The 20739-nt window shown below is 38.2% G+C and overlaps 1 protein-coding gene across 5 annotated transcripts in view; it reads left to right on the forward strand.

Moving 5' to 3' along the window:
• ARL15 (ADP ribosylation factor like GTPase 15) overlaps positions 1 to 20739 on the forward strand; it is a 251984-nt gene that overhangs the window by 72919 nt on the left and 158326 nt on the right. For all 5 annotated transcript variants that reach the window (XM_042028365.1, XM_042028361.1, XM_042028363.1 and 2 more), the window contains 2 exons: positions 11640 to 11784; positions 14590 to 14649. In XM_042028365.1, coding sequence (XP_041884299.1) covers positions 11640 to 11784; positions 14590 to 14649 — 205 coding nt within the window. The remainder of the gene's footprint in view (positions 1 to 11639; positions 11785 to 14589; positions 14650 to 20739) is intronic.

Consider the following 20739-nt stretch of genomic DNA (forward strand, 5'->3'; position numbering starts at 1 on the left):
TATGTTTCTCTGATAGACTCTCACCATTATGGCAATTCTCCCTGGTCCTCAGTGATTTTTTTCTCTCTAGCCAGCAAAAAGGAGTTTCCCAGCTTGGCAAGATTTATGCTGATCTAGAATAAATGATAAAATTTTTGTTCCAGTAAGAAGCAGTGAGTCAGTTCTTACTGAGGTGTCTGCAGCCTGCTTAGAACATGTATTAAATCTCCCCCAGCTAAGTATTAAATCAGCTGAGGAACTGAGCATCCCTTAGAGGAACTAAGCTCAGTTATCTGAACAGCATGTTAAGTTTATTTCTGCTTGGATTTGTGATTGTATTCATCAACATCAGGTGTACTCTTAAGTAACAACCTGTTGCTTTTTTAACTTTCAAGAATTTTTATGGAAATGTTGCATAATAATCATCTGAAAAAACCCAGACACTCATCACACTTTCAATGAAAGCAGTATCATTGTGAAACAGATTGCACAGGAAGGGTTCAGGCAGAGGGCTTTTACTCCTTTTAAAAGTGTTGGTTTCCTAGAACTGACTGGAGGCTGCACCTACTCAAAGGAGAAAAATTTAATTCCCCTTAAAAGGCTTTCAGCAGTTCTGAGACCGAAAAAAAAAAATCTAGCATAGTGATACACTCTTGTGGATTGAAGTGTTTCATGCCTCTTAATTGATAAAAAATGGTGGTTGTTTCACCAGGAGAAGTTTCTTGGTTTGGGCTGTCAGCACCACAGAGCAGGCACACTGACATACCCATGAGTCTGCATAGTTGTATGGCAGGCTGTTTTGTGAGCAAGGCCACAGTAATCTGTGTTTTCACAAAAAGTAAAGCTGGTTCTTGCCAGCTTCCATTTTCACCTAAAAAATGTTGAAATTCAGCCACTGCTTTTCAAAGGCAACATAATCTATACATCCAGAATTTGTCTACAGATTATTCTTTACCATTTATTTGTTGGGGTTTTTTTTCCCCCACGTAACTCAAGAAGATGAATAGGCATTGCTCAATACTTACTTTAAAAAAAAAAAAAAATCTTCGTGTGGTTGTTGTGTGAGTTTTTGTGTCAGGTTTTTTTGTGGGTTTTTTTGGGTATGTGAGGTTTTTTGTTTTGTTTTGTTTTGTTTGGGTTTGTTTTGTTTAGGTTTTTTTTTTTTTTTTGCAGTGCAAACTTGTGAAAACAGCTATCATGTGTAGTTGACACATTTCTCTGTAGGATCTGTTCCCTTCCCTATCAGCTGAAAATCCTTATCTCAAACTGAGTTGTGTTCCCCAAACTTTCAGGCACCAGAAGTAGGGCATCTCTTGGCATTCTCTTTAAAACAGTTTAAAGGCTGTGTAGTTCTTGATTTATGCATGCTTAGGAATAATAAATTTCAGTTCTGATTTTGCAGTTCTAAGTGAACAAAACAGCCAATGGAATCTTCATCACCTTCTCAGGGTGTCAGCTGAGAAACTCCATGGTAGATACGTAGCCAGAAAAAAAATCCAAACCTGCAGCTGGAGACAGGAGAAATGTGAAATGCCTGTGTTGGAGCATGGGGTGTTTTCAATGGCTGAAGTTCCTCAAACCTAACTCATTAAGAGTTTGATTGAGGGTAAACTTGTTCTGCATTCCAAGACGCTCTCATTGATTAAAATTTGAAGAATTTTTAAGGGTACTTGAGATTCATATGCCTTCCTCTAATTGTATATTTTGGATTAATGTTTTTGTGTGGGTTGGTCTGTTTCCTCCCATGGTAGTAATGTGCTGTGCTAGCCAAGTAAAACTGTTATGCTCTATAAGGGGGAGGGAAGAGAGGTTTCTGTATACATGACTACATATTTCATATTCCCTAGGGTCTTTCGGTCAAAACAGGTATTCTCTTGAAGTTTCTCATTTTTTGTAAATATAATGTACTGGGAAAGTAAAAGGAAAAGGCCACATAAGATTGAAATCATTCATAGGGAGCCTAATGAATAAGAGATACTTACAGCCTGCAACTATCTAGTGTTTCAAATTCAACACTGGAGACTGGTAACACCATGGACTGGTAATAGGCCATGTTTTTTGAATCTCCCATTTGTGACTGCACTAATACTGGTATAATTCTTACTCCATTTTCTGGTGTTGAAAAGCAGTTTTGTCTTCAGTGTTCCAAGCTGAAGAATTCTTTGGCCAGAAGACTTGCACAGCCTGCAAAGTCAGGCTGTCCTTTTTGTGTCCATCTTCTATTATCTGTTACCCTCCTATTACTTCTTGTTGGATTGTGTATACTGGTAAAGCTATTTAGATGTTAGGTGCATACACTTTCTATTTTAGTAACTTTTGTTGCATCAGTTTCTACTCATATCTTCTTTCCCTTATCTCCTGATAATTTTAGGGCAACCAAATATTTTTTGGTTTGTTCATTTCTTGGTTTGTTAATGCCTAAATTTGCCATGGTGTGCTCAGCATACTGCATGAGCAGAGAGCAGCAGGGACTCCTGAGCAGGTTTAAAAGTGACAGTTGAAACTGTATTTTCCTTCTTAATGCATTGTCACACTATCCTGATTGTGTTTAATTTTGCTTTATGGTACTTGGCAAATTGATTCTAAAACTCTCCATTTGTGACTTTTCCCACCACCCCCCCCCCACCACAGTGTCAATGGGTCCTTTTGTCTCTCTGGTTTTTTTTGGTTGGTTGGTTGGTTGGTTTTTTTGTGGTTTTTTGCACACAATTTTTTAGTTTGACTGATACTCACAATCTTACTGTACTTACTATTCTGTCTCAGCTATGAACTTGTTCAGTAAGACCAGACTTGGTAGAAAACAGTCTGGACTGCTGTCCTCAGAGATTTCTCCTCTTTTCTCTCAGATTTGATGTCAAATGTTAGTTTTGAAATCTTTCATAAGAAGGAACAAGACATATCTTGGGGCTTAATCTCAGAGGAAACTTTGCCTTAAGTAAACAGTTATTTCTTCTTCTTCCCTCAAAACATACTTATAGTTTCTCTAGATTACTTTGCTTTTTGATACTCAAGAGAAACACACACACTTTCAGTAAATTCTCTCCCATCAGGAGAGACTTAATTTACGGCGCGGTAAAGTGTCAGCCCAGGAATTACTTCCTTTTGTTTATGATTATGATGCCCAACTCTGAAAGCATGGGCGGAAGCTGGTTGGAAAAAGTACTCTGGAGTTTGCCTGTTTCTGTAAATGTTACTGATAAAATGGGTGGAAGAATTCAGATCTTGTTACTTTTTTCAGGGATTTATTCACTGGTATCACCTGAATCCCCCTTGAGATCTTCTGGCTATTAGTGCACACTTCTCTTGTTTGCACTTGGCTATTCCCATGCTGCTTTTTCCAACTATGTTTCAAATGAATTTGTTTTTATTTGAACTGAATTTTTTGAGACTGTTTTGCTATATAGATCCTATTGTAAATTTCAGAAGTTTCACTTCACAGGGCATGATGGGTCTTACTCTCTTAATGTATTTGAATTTGCCTGCAAATTTTAAGAGTAGGACAGCAGCAGTAGCTTTTCTTGTTCTTTACTTTTTTAATGCATGTAATAGAATGCAAGTCTTCATTTACCTCCATCTAGTGTGCAGCTAGATTTCTCTTTGCACCAGATATATTTTTGTATTTTTTTTTCTCTTGACCCATTCTGGCATGGGGCTTGAAGATATCACTCTACTGTATCAATAAATCCTCTTTTTGATGTTGTTACCAGAGTAATCGTATGCGTGCCATGTATATCAAATATGAATGTCCAGGGTCTTCTGTACTTGTGAATAGTTTTTGAGGAGAAAAAAGAAACAAAGTGTGCTGTTGCATGTAGGTGGCATGTAGTCATGTAGTCAGCTCAGAAAAAATCAAAGAACACCAAGTGGTCTATATGCTTCTTTCTGCTTTTGTGATCCTGTGTGAACAGAACAGAATTACTCATTCTGTGATGAAAAAAAAAAAAAGTTTGGTAAGCCACCTTGTAGCACACATAAATCATGGAAATGCTTTTTATGGTTTGGCTCAGAAACTGTACAGGGGTGACTTTTAGCAAGCCTGAAAGCTCAAAGGTGTGATTTTGTTTAAGTTGTTGTTTGTGGGTTTTTTTGAGGGGGAGTATTAAGGAAAAAAATGTATACATCTTTTATCCTTACCAGAAATTAGAAGTGATGGGAGGTGTCCCATCCTTAACTTTTGCACATTTGGGTGATGCTGCTACTGCCTTTTTTGCTGGTATTTTCAATGATTCTTCAGGCTTTTTTTTTAGTGTGGTTGTGTTTCCTTAAGTTGTGAAATAAACTGTTTGCAAAGGCTTTCATTCATCTTTTTTGTTGCCTTTGTCTCTTGCTGTTAAATGTGAATGAACTAGTGCATTGAATGAGTTACTCTTGTGCAATAAAACAAGTAGAAAGCAAACTGTCAGAGAGGCAACAACTTGAGCAATAATTCTACACTTGATGGAACTTAGAAGTGTCCAAAAACCCCCTTGGAGCTTGACTGACATTGCAGTGAAGCGACTGATTGTCTTCTGTTCAGAGTACCACCTGTGCATGTGTTTATAACTGTTTGCTGACTTAGCTTTTGTTTATCATAGCTGTCTGCCATTTTATTTTATGTAGGCTTTTAAATCATACTACTTCACTGAATATCTGAGTATATCTAGAACTTGATATTACTTCATTTCACGCTTTCTTCTAGTGTGAATGTAAGGGATGGTCATAATTTGGTTTTGATTTATAGGTAGTGTCCAAGACATTAAGGTCAGAGAGGCTCATTTTCCATTTTGGATGTGAAGTTTCTGGTTTATTTTGACTGGTAGTAGGGAAAGGACTCCTGTTGCCATACAGCTCCTTCCAGGGAAGTTATGTCTTTGACTACATTTATTGAATTTTTTGATTTCTGAACTTTGGGTCAAGCCTTCATCCAAGAACAGTTCATCTGATACCAAGTAAAACAAATTATCTCCTGCAATTTGACCCACTATAATTTTATTATCATGACCACGAAGTCTTTTGAAATTATATGCTCTGAATGGCAGTATCGTATCTGGGTTGTCTGAAGTCATACACTTCTTTCTTCTTAGCTGTATTTCCGCTAAGCCTTCTCTATTGGTAGCAGAGTTATCAAATATGTTAAAAAATGAATATGTCTGTGTCATTTGTCTGATTTTGGGGCTTGAGCCGGTGTCTTATGTCTTGTTCATCTGAGACTACAAGGGCTGTTCAAAGTTTTTTAAGGCGTGATTGCTTCTTATGAGATTCCAGAACCTGGCTTCTCTGAAATACCAAGAAGCTTTTGACATGGGATGGTAAATGATTTTAACCAATGAATCCAAATGTATTTCTTCATGGTCAGAAGGCAGAATTTGAGATTTCTGCTCTAGACCATATGTTGCTGCTTAGTGTCCTTAACAGAGGAGGATCTATGTGAACATCATGAAATTCAGCAAGGTCAAATTCCAGTTTCTGCACCTGGGGTAAGACAATCCCAAGCACTGCAATCTGGGCAGAGAGTAGATTGTGAGCAGCCCTGCTGAGAAGGACTTGGGGGTGCTGGTGGGTGAGAGGCTGGACATGACCCAGCCATGGGTACTCACAGCCCAGAGAGCCAAACGTATCCTGGGCTGCATCCAGAGCAGTGTGGGCAGCAGGGGAGGGAGGGGATTCTGCCCCTCTGCTCTGGTGAGATCCCACTTGCTGCATCCAGCTCTGAGGTCCCAGCACAGGAAGGACATGGACCTGTTGGAGCAGGTCCAGGGGAGGCCTGAGCACCTCTCCTGTGAAGACAGGCTGAGAGAGCTGAGCTCGCTCAGCCTGGAAAAGAAAATGCTTCGAGAGATCTTGTATCACCTTCTAGTACCCAAAAGGAGCATCCAAGGGAGCTGGTGAAGGACTTTTGAAAAGGGCATGTAGTGATAGGACAAGGGGGGAATAGTTTTAAACTAAAAGAGGGTCGATTTGTATAAGATGTTGGGAAGAAATTCTTTACTGTGAGGGTGGTGAGACCCTGAAGCAGGTTGCAGAGAGTTGTGGTGATTCATCCTAGGAAATGTTGGATGGGACTTTGAGCAGCCTGGTTTAGTGGAAGGTGTCTTGGCCCATGGCAGGGTAGCTGGACCTAGATGATATTTATGGTCCCTTCCAACCTAAACAATTCTATGATTCTATGATTTCTGTGTTGTAGGATATCACCAGGACTGTTCGCTCTTTAAAACTGCCTCACTTCCTTGAGAAACTGTTTTCTTCTGCCCTTTTTTATATTATCTTGTCTTTAATGCCTATACTTGTTGGTCTTTCTGCAGCACATGCTGGTATAAATTTGAAGAGAGGTAGATGTATGGAGAGAAAGAACACTTTTGGTTCAATCTGTGGGCTGATCACTCACTCCTTAGCCAGGTTAAACTAGAGGATTGCTTTATCCTGTGCGAGGAATGGTGTAGCAGGTTAGGAGATCTTGAGCCTTCCATTGGAGTTTGGATCATTACCCTGTGTTGGGGTGGAGGATCTTGAGTACAGTGGTCACTGCTTAATGAGGTTGTGGACGGTCAGAGTCATGATTATAGGATTTTCATCTGTGCTGAACATCACTCAGGCTGGCAGTGGCTATATGCATCTGTGTTCATATCTGTTGGTAGCCACAAAATGAGCAGCACTCTTAAGTTTTGTCCTTATTACTGAAGTCATATAGACAAAGATGAACCCTGTTAATCTGATGTTTGAAAACCTGAAAGCAGTGTCATTTATTGGGTGCCTTAAATTTTGTAGGTTTTCCTCTTCCTTCCCATTTTTTTTTTTTTTTTGGTAGAGGTATAACCACCTGTACAGCAGTGTGGAAACTGAAGAGCCTGCAGCTTTAGCTCACACTGTGAAATGCATGGAATTTTGTTGTACTAATTTAAAGTTGAGGTATTCATACACTGAAAATTTAGTTTATTTATATTTCCTTCGCCCCCCCTCCAGTGTATAATTTCATTCTGGTGCCTTGTATATTTTACTACTTGGCGTTCAATTATCCCACTGGTGTTCCCAGTTGTCTCCTATCATTAACATTATGACTGTCTGTCTTGTGTTGTTGAGCCCCCCCCCCTTCACATTATCTCTTCAAGGTTTGAGGTTTCTTTATGCTTGTGTGATCTCAGAGCTATGGAACCTACTGTGTGCAAATTTTACTTTTTAAAGTAAACTCCTTGAGTTTTATCTACAGCTTCAGATGATTAACCAGTCCTCTGGATATGTGTGTGAGTATTAGAAGACTGTTTTTTCAAAGATACTTTAAATGAAAAGTAAATTGTAAAAGGAGACCATATCCATAAGTATAACCAAGAGGGGGGAAGGGAGCAGAGTTAGGGTTGAGCTTTCAGCCTTAATTCTGTATTTCAAGAGTTCTGAATGCTTGGTTTGTTAGCATTAGTGCTGCACTAACTTAGGGTATTTTTCCTTGAGAGTGTGTGTGTTTAACCAACTAAGCATGAAATCCCTTGCTTCTGTTTGTCCCTATTAAATAGTGGCAACAAAAGAAACAGACAGGAGATGGGTCCAGAACAAAGCAGAAATAATGGAGTATTTCACCCCAAAAAGGAGAGTGAAACGAGAAGTACAATGAGTAGGCAAAGACAGACTCAACAGCTGGAGGCAGTTTAATGTGTTGTAGAGAGCAGTAATTCAGGGACATTTACTGCCCAGAGCTTCAATCTGTGATCTCTGAGCGGCACATACATCCAAAGTGTTTGGCTATCCCTGCTATAAGCACAATATGCTTTTCCCAGAAGAAATCTCCATGGGGCTTTAAAGGGACACTGTATAGGATTGTCAGCATAAATACTGCTCTACCTAAACCCAGAATCGTCTGGTTGGGTTAGAAATTTGTAAAGGAGGAGTAGAACTGGCTAACTTCTTCCCTTAACTTTTACAAAATGATTATACAGGCACATGCAGTGTTCATGCACACTTACAGTAAAATGAAAGTAACAGAGCTGCAGAATGTTGCACAGATTTCTGCAGACTGCAACACCTATTACCCCTGGTTTCCTGGACAAATCCATCCTTTTTTTTCATAAACTGACTAAAGATACCTTATTGTTTTATTTTCAGTACTTAAAAATAGGTTCATTAAAAAATTAACTCCTGACTCTCCCTGCCTGCCTCTCTTTGCATGCCTGTTTTCTCCATCCAGTGGCTATAGATTTGAGTGTGATATTCTCAAAAACTATGAAAGCTGACCATTTGATATGTCATTTCCTTTATACTAAGTAACGTCTTACCCTGATAGGATGAGAAGGTTTAAAAAAATGTTGTTGCATTTTTGTTGCTAGCAGTGGGGTTGCATACATGACCGTATCTCAAACAACCTTTCAGTAACTGTGCCAGCTAGCTCCGCTTGACCCTGTATTTGCAGTTGTACAATGTTTTCTTTCTGTCTGCTCTGACACGTCCTCTGAGAGTCACTGTTTGGGTTTAGAGTTTGTTTTGTAATACCTAAAAGGCAGGATTTTATTGCCCATCAAGCAAATCGGGTTTGGGAATCAATGGAGGAGACTTCCAGGTCCATATCTGGCAAGTTAATTCAAGCTTCTCTTATGCCTTTTGGGTTGATCAAATGGAGTGGAAAGTATGCTGGTTTGGGAAAGAACTGAGCACTACTTGTGAATTGAGCAACTCTCTCAATGTTTTTGATATATTTGTGTTTTGGAGTTCTGGAATGATTTCTTTAGTTACTAGTACACATTTCTTGCAGTTTTGTGGTTTTCAGAGTTCACTGTAATATGTGACGACATCTTGAACAATGTGTAGCTCTAGTCCATGGTTATAAAATACTTCAGGATGCATTTCCTGTCCATAATAAAATGCAGAATATAAGATGCAGTTTTATTTGCAGGGTCTGTGACTTCTGAATTTTCTCCTTTCCTCCACAGATACTGTGCAGCTACTACATGCAGCTGCCAAAGTTGTGACAATAAAGGTTTAGTCTCAATAAAGGATGCTTAAATAGCCCTAACTTCGTTAGGGAGCAGGTAACTTTAGGCTGCCGAGAGAACAGGAAGAGAGTGATCGGACTGTTTGTACAGTGATATTTCCTATGGGAAAGATGTTCATTGAGCTTGAGTAAGGAGGGTTGTGAAACAAGTTTATAGAAGTCTAAATATGTTTTTACAAGTATCCCCTACAATGTGCTCTAGAGTTTCTCATCTCTGCTGCTGCTATGTGCTATACACAATAGCTTAAGTTTAGCAGCTTTTTGAAGCTGGAGCATTAAAAAATTGTTTTCATTACAGCTAAACCAAGCTATTGAAGGAAATTAGCCTAGCAGAAGGACAAAGTCATGAATATAGCAAAGATAAGGGAATCATATCAAATAAAATATGAGAGTGGTCTGGGGGGAGCCATGTTCCTATCTTCTAGGGTTCTATCTCTGAAATTTTCATGCCTAACTGTGCTTACTGGTGAAGGATAAGTGAGGGGGTGGTGAGTCTACATATGCTACTTTGGAGTTGCAATTTGACCTGGATTTTTGATCATGTGTTTAATCCACAACATATAAAGATTCTCCAGACTAAGTTAGACTTAAGGAGTTTGCAGTAGAGAGGTCCTGAAGTTGACAAAATCTGCCTGTTACCACAGAGCCTCCATATTTCTGCAAAGAGCAGAAATTATCTTTCACCGGACCGTATGTTACTAGATGTTGTCAGGGCTCAGAAGTCATGTCTGGTTGTGTAAGAACTGGCACAGTGGCTGGACAGAGGGAAGCACAGAATTCCATCAACTCATCTATTCCTTTAAGTTTTTCAATGTGACATCAAGAGGTTGTTGCAAAGATGCCATGCTGACAGGGAAAAATTGAATCCTTTTAAAGACTGGCTGTAGAGGGTCTGACACACAGCCTCCGGACCTCTGGCAAGCTCTGAAGGATTTTATGTGGCCTTCAGCCTGATATCCATTAAGTGGAAGCTTTATTTAAAGGAGTTTATGTTATTCAATGTACTAAGTTGGCCTTTCTGACTTAAGTGCCACAGTAGAATATTTGGTGTGGCTTTGTAGAACCTGTGAGATAAGTATAAACCAGTAAATAAATAGAACATCAGTAAATAGAGCTAGAAGGCATGTTTATTCCTTTAAGGTATGATATACATACAAGAGCAAACCTTCTTAAAATAATTTTTGAATCAAATCTTAGTGGAGGCAAAGCTATTATTTTTAAAATCTGCTGCCTTTCTTCAGCTTAAATATTATTGTAAATATTCTTACTTCTTCTAAAGTGTTTCATTTCACTCTTTTAAAAGGTGCTGAAGTAGTTTTGTAGCTTTCACTGAATTTATCTTTTGCTTCTTTAAAGGAATGAAAACTGTTTTGGCAGCATGTATAATAACTTACCATCTATACTGAAAGAATCCAATTAAAGTTCTGCGTTGAGTGAGCTGTTCTTTTATAATCACATTCTCACTGGACGACTTGCTCACAGGGTCAGACCCCACTGTTTGCATTAGAGCCTTACTGACATCAGTTCAGTTTCTCTGCTCCTCCAGTAGCCCTCAGTGAGAAAACCTGGGCAGTTGTCAAGACAAACTAGGTTAAGGTTGTAAAGACTGGATTTCTTTTCCTGCAATCAGTGCAATGACTGACTTGTGGTTGAGATGGGGTTATGTAAAAACAGAATGTGTGAGAAAGGACTGATTGCACAGACACGTTTTCCCTGCGCTATTAGAGCAGCTATCTTGCTCTGATATAAAGGTGGCAGATACTGGGGAAAAAGGTATTCATATATATGTTGGGGTGGTGGAGATCTGCCTTGGAAATTAGTGAGTAATTACGCTCTGTATATAAAATATAAACTTCCTAGTTTTCCCGGAATTGTGTGCTTTTAGATTTTTACATATAAAGTTTCTAAATTGCATATAAACAAAGAACTGAAGAACTTCGGAGGGCCTAAGGAACCTTTTGGACAAACTTGGCCTGTTTTGGCAAAACTGTTTAAGAGAAATGAGCAGAACTCTGAAGGAGGCTTTGTGTAAGAGATTTTTATTTGTTTACATTGTGATTAATTTATACTTCTCCAGTGAAAGTGAGACATCTATCTGTTTTTTACTAGCTCTATGTCCAGCAAGATTTATTTATTTATTTATTTACTTATTTACAAGCTGTACCATTTAACAGCTGTTATTCTGAGCTAAAACGCATGACAAAGCAAGCCCAGAAAGGACATTAGTGGAGCAAAGATCCCTGATTCTTTTCTGTGACAAGAGGTAGAGCTTGGCCAGCAGCGGCTCAGGAGTGGCCCTGATATTCACACCAGGTATTGCATGAAATTAGCACAGGAAGGAAACTCATACATAATCAACTGCAGAGCTGTATAGGGCACATGCCTATCTTGTGGTGTGAGCAGTTTGTGCTACTTGGGAAATGGATGTCATATTTCTCCACACCAGCTTTTCGAGGTTTAGGTGAAAAGTTAACGTGTGTATTTGTTTTCTTTGAAAGTTGTTCTAGATTTTAGTAGAGGTGGTCTTGGTCTATTAATTGTTGACTTAGTCAAAATAATAAGTTGGAATAATAATATTTGCTTCTCTCCAATGCCTTTAGGTTTATAAACTTGCTTCTTAGAACATTTTTGAATAAACATTTGCAAGAAAAGAAAAGTAACCTCTTCCTCTTGTTTTTGTTTTGTTTGTTTTGCCCTACCCTGGCAGTGTTTTAGAGCACTTTGCTGCAAGGGACCGCCACCACCACGACCTGAGTATGACTTGGTTTGCATAGGCCTCTCTGGCTCTGGCAAGACGAGTCTTCTGTCTCAGCTCTGCAGCGAAAGCCCGGAGAATATTGTGTCTACCACAGGTAGGATGCTGCCTTTATTCTGTGGTGTGCTAGAACATTGCCCAAAAGTGACTTCTGAAACACATAGCAAAGGCTGTAGAGAACTTCAGTCTACTTACCTTGCTGTTGAAAGTACCTAATGGATCACTTTGAAGCTACCACTACTTTCTTTCAGTTTTGTTCATACACTGGGGAATATGCATGAAAACATGCAATTTTGAATGTGTTAAAAGTTCAGTGTGGTCTAATGAAGCGAAACCATAACACACAGTAGCACTATACTTTAGGCACACATTAAAATGTTCCTTTCTTCTTATTTTACTTTTGATTTTTAAACAGTCTCACTATATATTGGAGAGAAAGGAGGAGAATGTGCTGTAAAATAGAATAGGACAGTGATGTTCTGAAACTTAAATTGGGATTTATTTCTGTACATACTTGGTCCATACCGCCTTGTGGTATATGCTAGCAACCAAAAGAATAAATGCAATGGAAATATGTTTTTTGGTGATAATTTCACATTTTTAGAGCAGCAACAGGCTTGTTTATGTAGTAAGGGCAGATTGAGTTTAAAAAAACAATTTACAAGAAGTTTCAGTGGTATTGAGAAGATACATAAAAACAGACAGCACAACCACAGATAAGAGGTATCTTAAGTCCAAAAAATTTGAATAGGCATCTTGGTAAAGGTGAACCAGGATGCCTAATACTGAAAAGCGTGTTTTGACTGAAAAAACCCCAAAACAAAACCAACCAACCAACAAGAAACAAACCAAGAACAAAACAGCACCAGAAAAACCAGAAACAAGCATGTGAAGGAAGAGGGAATACCTGTTTGGAAAGTTCAGAAAGAGGGCAGATTAGGTCATGGAGATGGAAGAAATCTGGTTCAGTGGCTGCAGCAATTAAAAAGGTTGATTTTGCTGATGGAACAGATACTAAGTGTTGTGCAAGTAACTTGTGTCTACAGTTACAGGCTTTGTACTGTAGCTGTGGTTTAGGGGCTTAAATTTTATGATTGTGCCTTAGCAACTTAACTGTTTTTCAATGTATGTTTGCTTAATTTACAAGAAGGTAAGATTATTTAATACAACTGTAAGTAAAATGTAAAACAGGTACAAAAGAAGAGTGGTTTTATTACAAAGAATAGTTAACCTTTGGCCTCTATGGTGGTGTTATTGGCAACGTTGCAGAGATCTGATGCTTGGTTGTGAGAAGGTGACTAACTCAAAAAGTTTGAATAAAATTGTAGAGTAATTAGCCTTTTTTTTTTTTAATTATTTTTTCCCCCTCTCTTGAGCTTTATCTCTGGAATTTGTACAAATTGTACTTTAACACTTTAGACCCTGAAAGAAACAGTCACAGCAATATAAATAGAAGTATAGAGCTATCAAAGGAAGTAATGAATATATCATTAAGAAAAAATTAAATTGATTTTGTTTTTCTAGAGAGATGCAATAAAATGCCATTATATAATTAGGCAACTTGAGGAATGAACACCAGTATTCTGGACAATACTAGGCAGGCAAACCAAAATGATGCACATCTAGGGTATTCAGCTTATAATAAATCCACTTAAATGTGGTATATCAAACAATATTGTGGAGAATCCAAGAATACAATGTGACAACTTCTCCACTCAGGTTTCAAACTATAACCTATGTTTTTGCGTTTTTTCATCAATGCCAGTCAGGTCCATCCCAGTTTTTCCTTCTTTCTAGGAAGAGTTTAGGTTTTCTTTTCAGACAGCAATGCCCAGAATATTTCATAATTATTCCCTTCAGACTTTCTTGTACGTTCCTCTATTGCGTCTAGCCCTGACCATAGTACTGTAACGTCTTACTGGTCTAACCAGGGCGAAAAAACATCTTGTTTCTGTTAAAGGATAGCTAACAAATGTGAAGGGAAACACATTTTTTCAAAACTTCTTTACTCAGTTCACAGATATGTAATCATGTTGAAACTACTTGTTCTAGATGGAAATAAATTTAATGTCTGTCTGGATATTTTATGCTCAAAGAGCAGACATAATTTTCCCTATATAAAATATTATATATACTTATATATATGTATGCACTTAACATGCAAAATTTAGTATATAATGCATTGGTATATTGCTGGAAGCCTTTCACGTTCCATTTCTCTTGTCTATCTGAATTTTTAGTTAAGGGTAAAGATCACATTTTGGTGGGTGGTTTTCTTTTTGTTTGGATTTTTAATTTCTATTTCAGTTTAAGCAAAAATCAGGTTGATAGAGTATTCATAGATGTTTCCAGTGTGCTTATAACCATTTTAATACATCCAGCTAAGGTCTGCAGAAGGATCTTTAAGTTAATAACATTTATAGACAGGATTAATAATCCAGGTGCAACCAAAATCTATAAAGTTTAAATGGACGAAAACAGTGATTTGAATTGCATGTTGTCTTCAACAACGTTGAAGAAACTTGCAGAATGATCACCTCGTATTACTGGTAGTCTGAATTACCCACTTTAGCTCCACATGCAGTAAAAGATGATTTTATAGAAGTATGTTCTGGTAGATGGTCTGGATGGAAGTTTTGTGCTGAATTTGTGTGCCAGGTACTTACAATTGGCAATTTCATTTCTTATACTGATTTATTCTCGTCCCCCTCCATGGCCCTCCTCCACCTCTTACCCCCTTCCCATCCCATTATAACTGACTTTCTAAACATATTGAAACAGAATTTCACATGCAAGATCCTGGTTCTTAATGGAAAGAGTTGTTTTTTCTGAACATATGCAATTGATTCTAAATGGCCCCTTTAACAAATAGCTTACTAATGCTCTTTATTTCTCTTCTTAGGTTTTAGTATAAAAGCAGTGCCATTCCAGAATGCAATTTTGAACGTAAAAGAACTTGGAGGTACGGCATTTATTCATCTGGTTATAAAAATGTGCAATGTCTAAATCTCATCATAACTGTCAGTTGTTTTAAATTGTTAGATATTTTAAATTTCGAAATGATAGATCAGTGCAGCTGGAGTTAAAAATCTCAGCAGAGAAAGTTGGGAAAAGCTGTACAAATCCTGACCTCGAAAAACAAAGGGTAAAAAGCAGGAGGAGTGGAAGGTGTGTGTTGTATGTCCTTAATGTAATTTCTTGGATTGCAGTGGTTAAATTATACAGAAATACAAACTGGACTGTAATTTTAGTATGGCTCACGTGACAGCTCAAGGAAGTGTGTATTCCTTCTATTTATTGTATGTATAAACTTTCATTTATTAGAACTGGCTCAGGTAACTATGTGAACATTTGTCAAAACCAATATATTTACTCCGCCACTGAAAGTGTTGCAAAGGCAACCAACTTCTAGTGAGTTATATTATTTGTGAACTGTTCTCTTGTTGGATTTGTTAGATTTTGGAACAATGGTTGTTTTATGGTTGTGGGATTTTTTTTTTAATTTTCCATATACAGGCAACCTATTTGGCTCCCAGTTCTGACTCTGAGTCTCAAGTGACCAAGAGGTTGTTTGTTACAAGGAAGAAAACACTCTCCTGATGAGATTTCTTGTGGAGTCTAATATTCTTCTAATTAAAAACCCACATAGATCTTCTTTATATTCTATAATTTCTGTATATCTTCTTTATTATTTATGTAAATATAGTAGACTTAATATTGAGGATATTTATTAGATTTTTCAGCAAGGTTGGATCCTCTCTTAAATTATCTGGGGTAGAATTTGACTTGGTTCTTGAGGAAAGTTTCAGGAGATCTAGTTGCATGATAGTTGTCTTATGTGAAATTGTTTCAAGAAGGCTTTGAGGTAAGCAACTGTGGAAAGCATAGCACTTCCTCTTTACTACCACCAGTTCATGGATTTAAACATATATGTTCCTGTTTGAGGATGTGTTCTGTAAAAAAACCCCAGTAATTTTCTTTCATAAAGGGACCACTCCTCAGGGGTAGACTGCTTAAGTGTGTTATGTGCATAATGTGCACTTAGTCATAATGTAACTTTTTTGATTTTTTTTAAAAATAGGATGAATCATTTGCAGTCTAGTTTATACATTCTGCTACCTAAGCTATATGAAATATATAATTCATGTAGGTAAATATAATTTTTAATCAAGAATTGAATCTGTGTATTCTATAGCAGATCCTTGTTAAAGTCTCTTAACCTTTTCTGATCATACAACTTCTATTTTTGCAGGTATGTGTGTTTTGAGAAATCTTATCTTATTGGAGGGTTTTGACTCATGATGAGAAGTAATCCAGAATATTTGATTTGTTTTTTCATCCATTTATCTCCTCAAAGACAGAAAGATTGTCAGAATTTTTTACTGCATCTTTTACTTTCTTTTTCCTTTGACTATGGATGTTTGCATGTCTGTTTTTAAAAACTGTGTAATCTGTTTTCTTCTATGAAATATTGCAGAAAAATGCTAATTCTGTTACCTTTTCATTGTCTAGGTAAGAGAGCAAAAGCAAGCTTCCAAAAGTTTGTTTTGTTCCAAAAGTTGGTGGTCACTAGTTGTATTCCCCAGGACTCATTATGGGTCCCAGTTTTGTTTAGTAACTTTATTGATGATCTGGACATGGGGATTAAGTGCATTCTCAGTTTGCAGATGACACCAAGCTGGGCAGGAGCGTTGATCTGCTGGAGGGCAGGAAGGCTCTGCAGGGGGATCTGGACAGGCTGGATCCATGGGTTGAGGCCAATGGTGTGAGGTTCAACAAGGCCGAGTGCTGGGTCCTGCCCTTGGGTCACAACAACCCCAGGCAGCGGCACAGGCTGGGACAGAGGGGCCAGAAAGGACCTGGGGGTGCTGGTGACAGCAGCTGAACATGAGCCAGGGTGTGCCCAGGTGGCCAAGAAGGCCAAGGGCATCCTGGCCTGGATCAGCAATAGTGTGGCCAGCAGGACCAGGGCAGGGATTGTCCCCCTGTACTGGGCACTGGTGAGGCCACACCTCGAGTGCTGTGTCCAGTTCTGGGCCCCTCACTGCAAGAAAGGCACTGAGCTGCTGGAGGGAGTCCAGAGAAGGGCAATGGAGCTGGAGAAGGGTCTGGAGCACAAGTCCTGTGAGGAGCAGCTGAGGGAACTCCTCAGCTGAGGGGGTGTTTAGCCTGGAGAAAAGGAGGCTCAGGAGTGACCTTATCACTCTCTACAACTGTCTGAAAGGAGTTGGTGGCCAGGTGGCCAGGTGGGGGGCACTCTCTTCTTCCTGTCAAGCGACAGGATGAGCGGACACGGCCTCAAGCTGCACCAGCAGAGGTTGAGGCTGGACATCAGGAAGAATTTCTTCATGGAAACAGTTGTTAAACATTGGAATGACCGCCCAGGGAGTCACCATCCCTGGAGGTGTTCAAGAAACAACTGGACATGGCACTTAGTGCCATGATCTAGTTTACAAGGTGATAGGTCAAAGGTTGGACTTGATGATCTTAGAGGTCTTTTCCAACTTAAATCATTCTGTGATTCTCTAGTCAGCGTTTAACCTTTTAGCTGAGAAATGTGTTCCTGTTTGATGAGGGTAAAACCTGAGCTTTTTGGAGCAGGCATGGTTTCTCTCTTGCTCCTATATGAAAATAAAGCAAAACATTTTAAATACATAATCACTGTTAAATTTTATTTTGGAATTTCTGCTTCTGATGTTGAAGAGAAGCCATGTTCTTGTTGGATTGCTGGGGTTTTTTGTTTTATTTCTGGTTTTTACCTTCAGTCGTTATGCTATTGTTATATAATTTCTCTTTGTTGTAGTGTGGAGGTCTTGTCCAGACATTTGATCTTGCAGACTTGGAGGAAGGCATCTGTTCTTAACAACCACTGTCTGTTGTTATATGTTATTTAGAGAGTGAAGTTCTATATAGTTTTAATTTTTGGTGCTTTGTCTTTTTAGGTTTAGGTAACAGAAAGCTTCATATATCATCATACAGTATCATATTAACAGCCAATATTTAAAACACAGCAGAAGTTATACTGCATAAGGTTCTTACATTCAGCAGCCAAGCAGTTATGTGAAACAGATGCTGACTGTGTAGTCATCCTTTGTGTTTCATTGAAGTATCATTTCATTTCCTTGAGGTCGAAGATAGTGCTAGTTTTTACTGTGCTGGTTGTCTCCAAACCTGCTAACGAAGCCAGGCTTTATTTCTTCGTTTCTGCAGGGATTGTAAATTTTCAGACAAAATATATAGAACATAGTCTCTCTTCTTTAATCTATTCAAGGACCAATTATCTCTTCATGCTCCTTTAAGATTTAGAGACAGGGAGCAAAGTTTGTTGTACTCTCTTTGCAGTTTTTCTTTGAACTACATGATACCAGAATATTAAAAATTTAACCAAGTTTCTAGTTTTTTTATTGTTTTTATTTCCTGAGACATGAACTTTCCTTCCTAACAGAAAGTAAGAGTTTTATCCAATTTCATAAATGATAAATGTTTTGTTTAAAAACCTTGAGTTTGATCGTGAAAAAGTAAGAATATATCTAGAGCTTTCAATCTAACATTAGGCTTTCCTGAATTACTTGAAAAGAAAATCTTGCTTTATTTGCTGACCAAATTGAACTGCCACTTCTCTAAGCTGCTATTTTGCTATACCAATAATCCCTTCCTGATCCCAAGAAACTAAAAAAATTACCCTTTTTTCCCCCCCCAAAATTTGGTCTATAAGATAATACGTATAATTCCAATTATTGTGGAGATGTGCCATGCCCCAGTCCACATTCTTTCAGAATTTACTATTACCAGGACAATTGGAAATATCCCTCTTTATTATGCAATTGAGCTGAGTAATCAAGAAACTACAGTTGTGCTGATTTCCTCTTACAGTGCAGTAATTTTTTGTGGGAACTAAGGATGAAATTGTGTATGATGAACATACAGAACAGTGGGAGAAGACTGGAAGAATAAGGCAGATAGTAATGTTTGTTGTTCAGAAGATTCTAACAGTGTTTTGCTGAAAAAAGTTTGGGACGCTGAATGCTGAGGTTGGTTCTCAAGATAGGTAATGGAGGTGTAAAGGCAATAGGAAGCTTTTTCTTTGGTTTTAACATATTCCAGCCTGGAGACACAGTGGCTGAAATCACCATTTATTCCCTATTTTTTTAGTCATTTGCAGCTGTAATACTGTTGAAATGAATATGAAGTTGTGGTTTAGATATTTATTCAGGCCTATATCAACATTTAAGGTCCATCCTGGTAGTCAACTAAGAATTTCCAGTTGTCTTTTTTAGAATAAGTTATTTGATAATTTAGTTTAGTTTCTTGTAAATGCAGGCTTAGAAACAAGTGAGATGCCAAACACTGAGCCAAGTCAAATTTAAAAGAATGATTGTGGATGTGAGCAGCTCTTCTTCATACCAACAGCATGCTGTAGGGTTTAGTAATGTTCTCTCTTTTATTTATTAAAATATATTGTCATATGTTTGTGTTAGGTTTTGTGATACACCCTAAAGCCATTTCTCAAACATAGAGGCTACGTGTTGTGTAGTCATACTGGAAATTTCATTTAAGACAAAAATGTTTTAAGTGCTTAGCAAAAGCAAAGCGGGTAATATCAGGAATGCTCTTGTCTCCAGTTGGTTGAACATGCCCAGGAAAAGAGATGAGAACTTGCCACCCCACTGCTGCTACTTCTTAAACTTGATTACCGAAGTCATAAATTCACATTCTTAGGCCAACTAAATTAATTGTCTAGGTGACAGCTTGAGAACAAATAGCTTTAAATAGTTTTGGTTAAACAAAGCATGTGTATTTTGCCTTAATTTGGAAGTAATGACCAGCAGAAAAAAGAGTAGGAGGAGAAGCCACACTGTTGTGCAGTCCAACTTGAATAGTAAATATGAACTTCTGGAGAAGACAGCAACAGTTGTCAGGTAGCATCTGCCTGATGAAAAAAATGATGGACGAGGGAGAAAATAATGTTGCTCTATTAATTAGAATTGAAAATTTAAATATTTGTGGGAAATCTCTCTCTTCCTTTGCTCTGTGGAGGTAGAGTGGAGTACTGAACATCCTTCTAGCAACATAGCTGTCAGAGCAGTTAACATTTCGTCAAGTTAGTCATCAGAAGACTGATCCTACAAGTAAATGCCAGCCTAAGTCATCTACACAGGGATGAACTAACACAAAGCAATAAAATCTCCATACTGTACTTGACTAAAAGGCAGTTGACACCTCTACGAAATCTGGTTGTGGAGTACATGCAATGCCATCTGCGCCATAGCTGCATCAGTTTACAGAATGTCTTAGCAGATGAAATTTTTAGATGACCCTGTTGAGCTGTCCACGCTGTTAGTTGCACAGAGACATTCAGCTTCCAAAAGCATTAAAGTTAGATCTGTTTGCTATCAATCATGCTCAGCCTGCTGTTCAAATGGTGCCTAAGCCCAGGCTCTGTCACATAGTTTCCTCATTTCATAGATGGGAGATATCATTTGCTCCTGCTTATGGACCTCTTTAACCTGAGTCCTGGGGAAGCTCTATTCAGCATAGTGATCTTACCATTGTCCTTTGGAAATATTGTGCTTTTTCTACAATTAGGTTTTTTCAGTGTGAAAAGACATCCCACAGTTTGTCTCACTGCAAGTAGGAACCATGCACGCAACACCTATCACAGCTATGTAAATAGGATAAGCAAAACACAGAATTTCCTAGTAAAGCTTTTGTGGGTGGGGACTCGTTGTTTTTGTTTGTGAGATATTTTGTGGAGAGAAAAGCAGAACATTTGGTTTGCTTAAAAGTCTCTGTCGCCTGTTGGGCTTTCAATGCCATTTTCTTCAGGCAGAATCAAAGGATAGACTGTAGCAGCATAGTTAGGCATCAGAAATTATACAACTATTTTATGAACAATATCCCCTCCAAAAAAAAAAAATTTTATCTTTGATTCTTAGAAAGACCATGATCCTTCCAAAAGCTAAAGCTTTAAACTTCTGTGGGCCAGTTAGCACAAGGGCTAAACAAAAATACACAGCTTGTGGTAGATTTGCTGCTTCTTTTGTTTGCCTAC

This window comes from Corvus kubaryi, unplaced genomic scaffold (assembly GCF_017639235.1).
Source record: "Corvus kubaryi isolate FWS band 111438036 unplaced genomic scaffold, C.kubaryi_AGA036_p1.0 37308, whole genome shotgun sequence".
Classification (NCBI taxonomy): domain Eukaryota; kingdom Metazoa; phylum Chordata; class Aves; order Passeriformes; family Corvidae; genus Corvus; species Corvus kubaryi.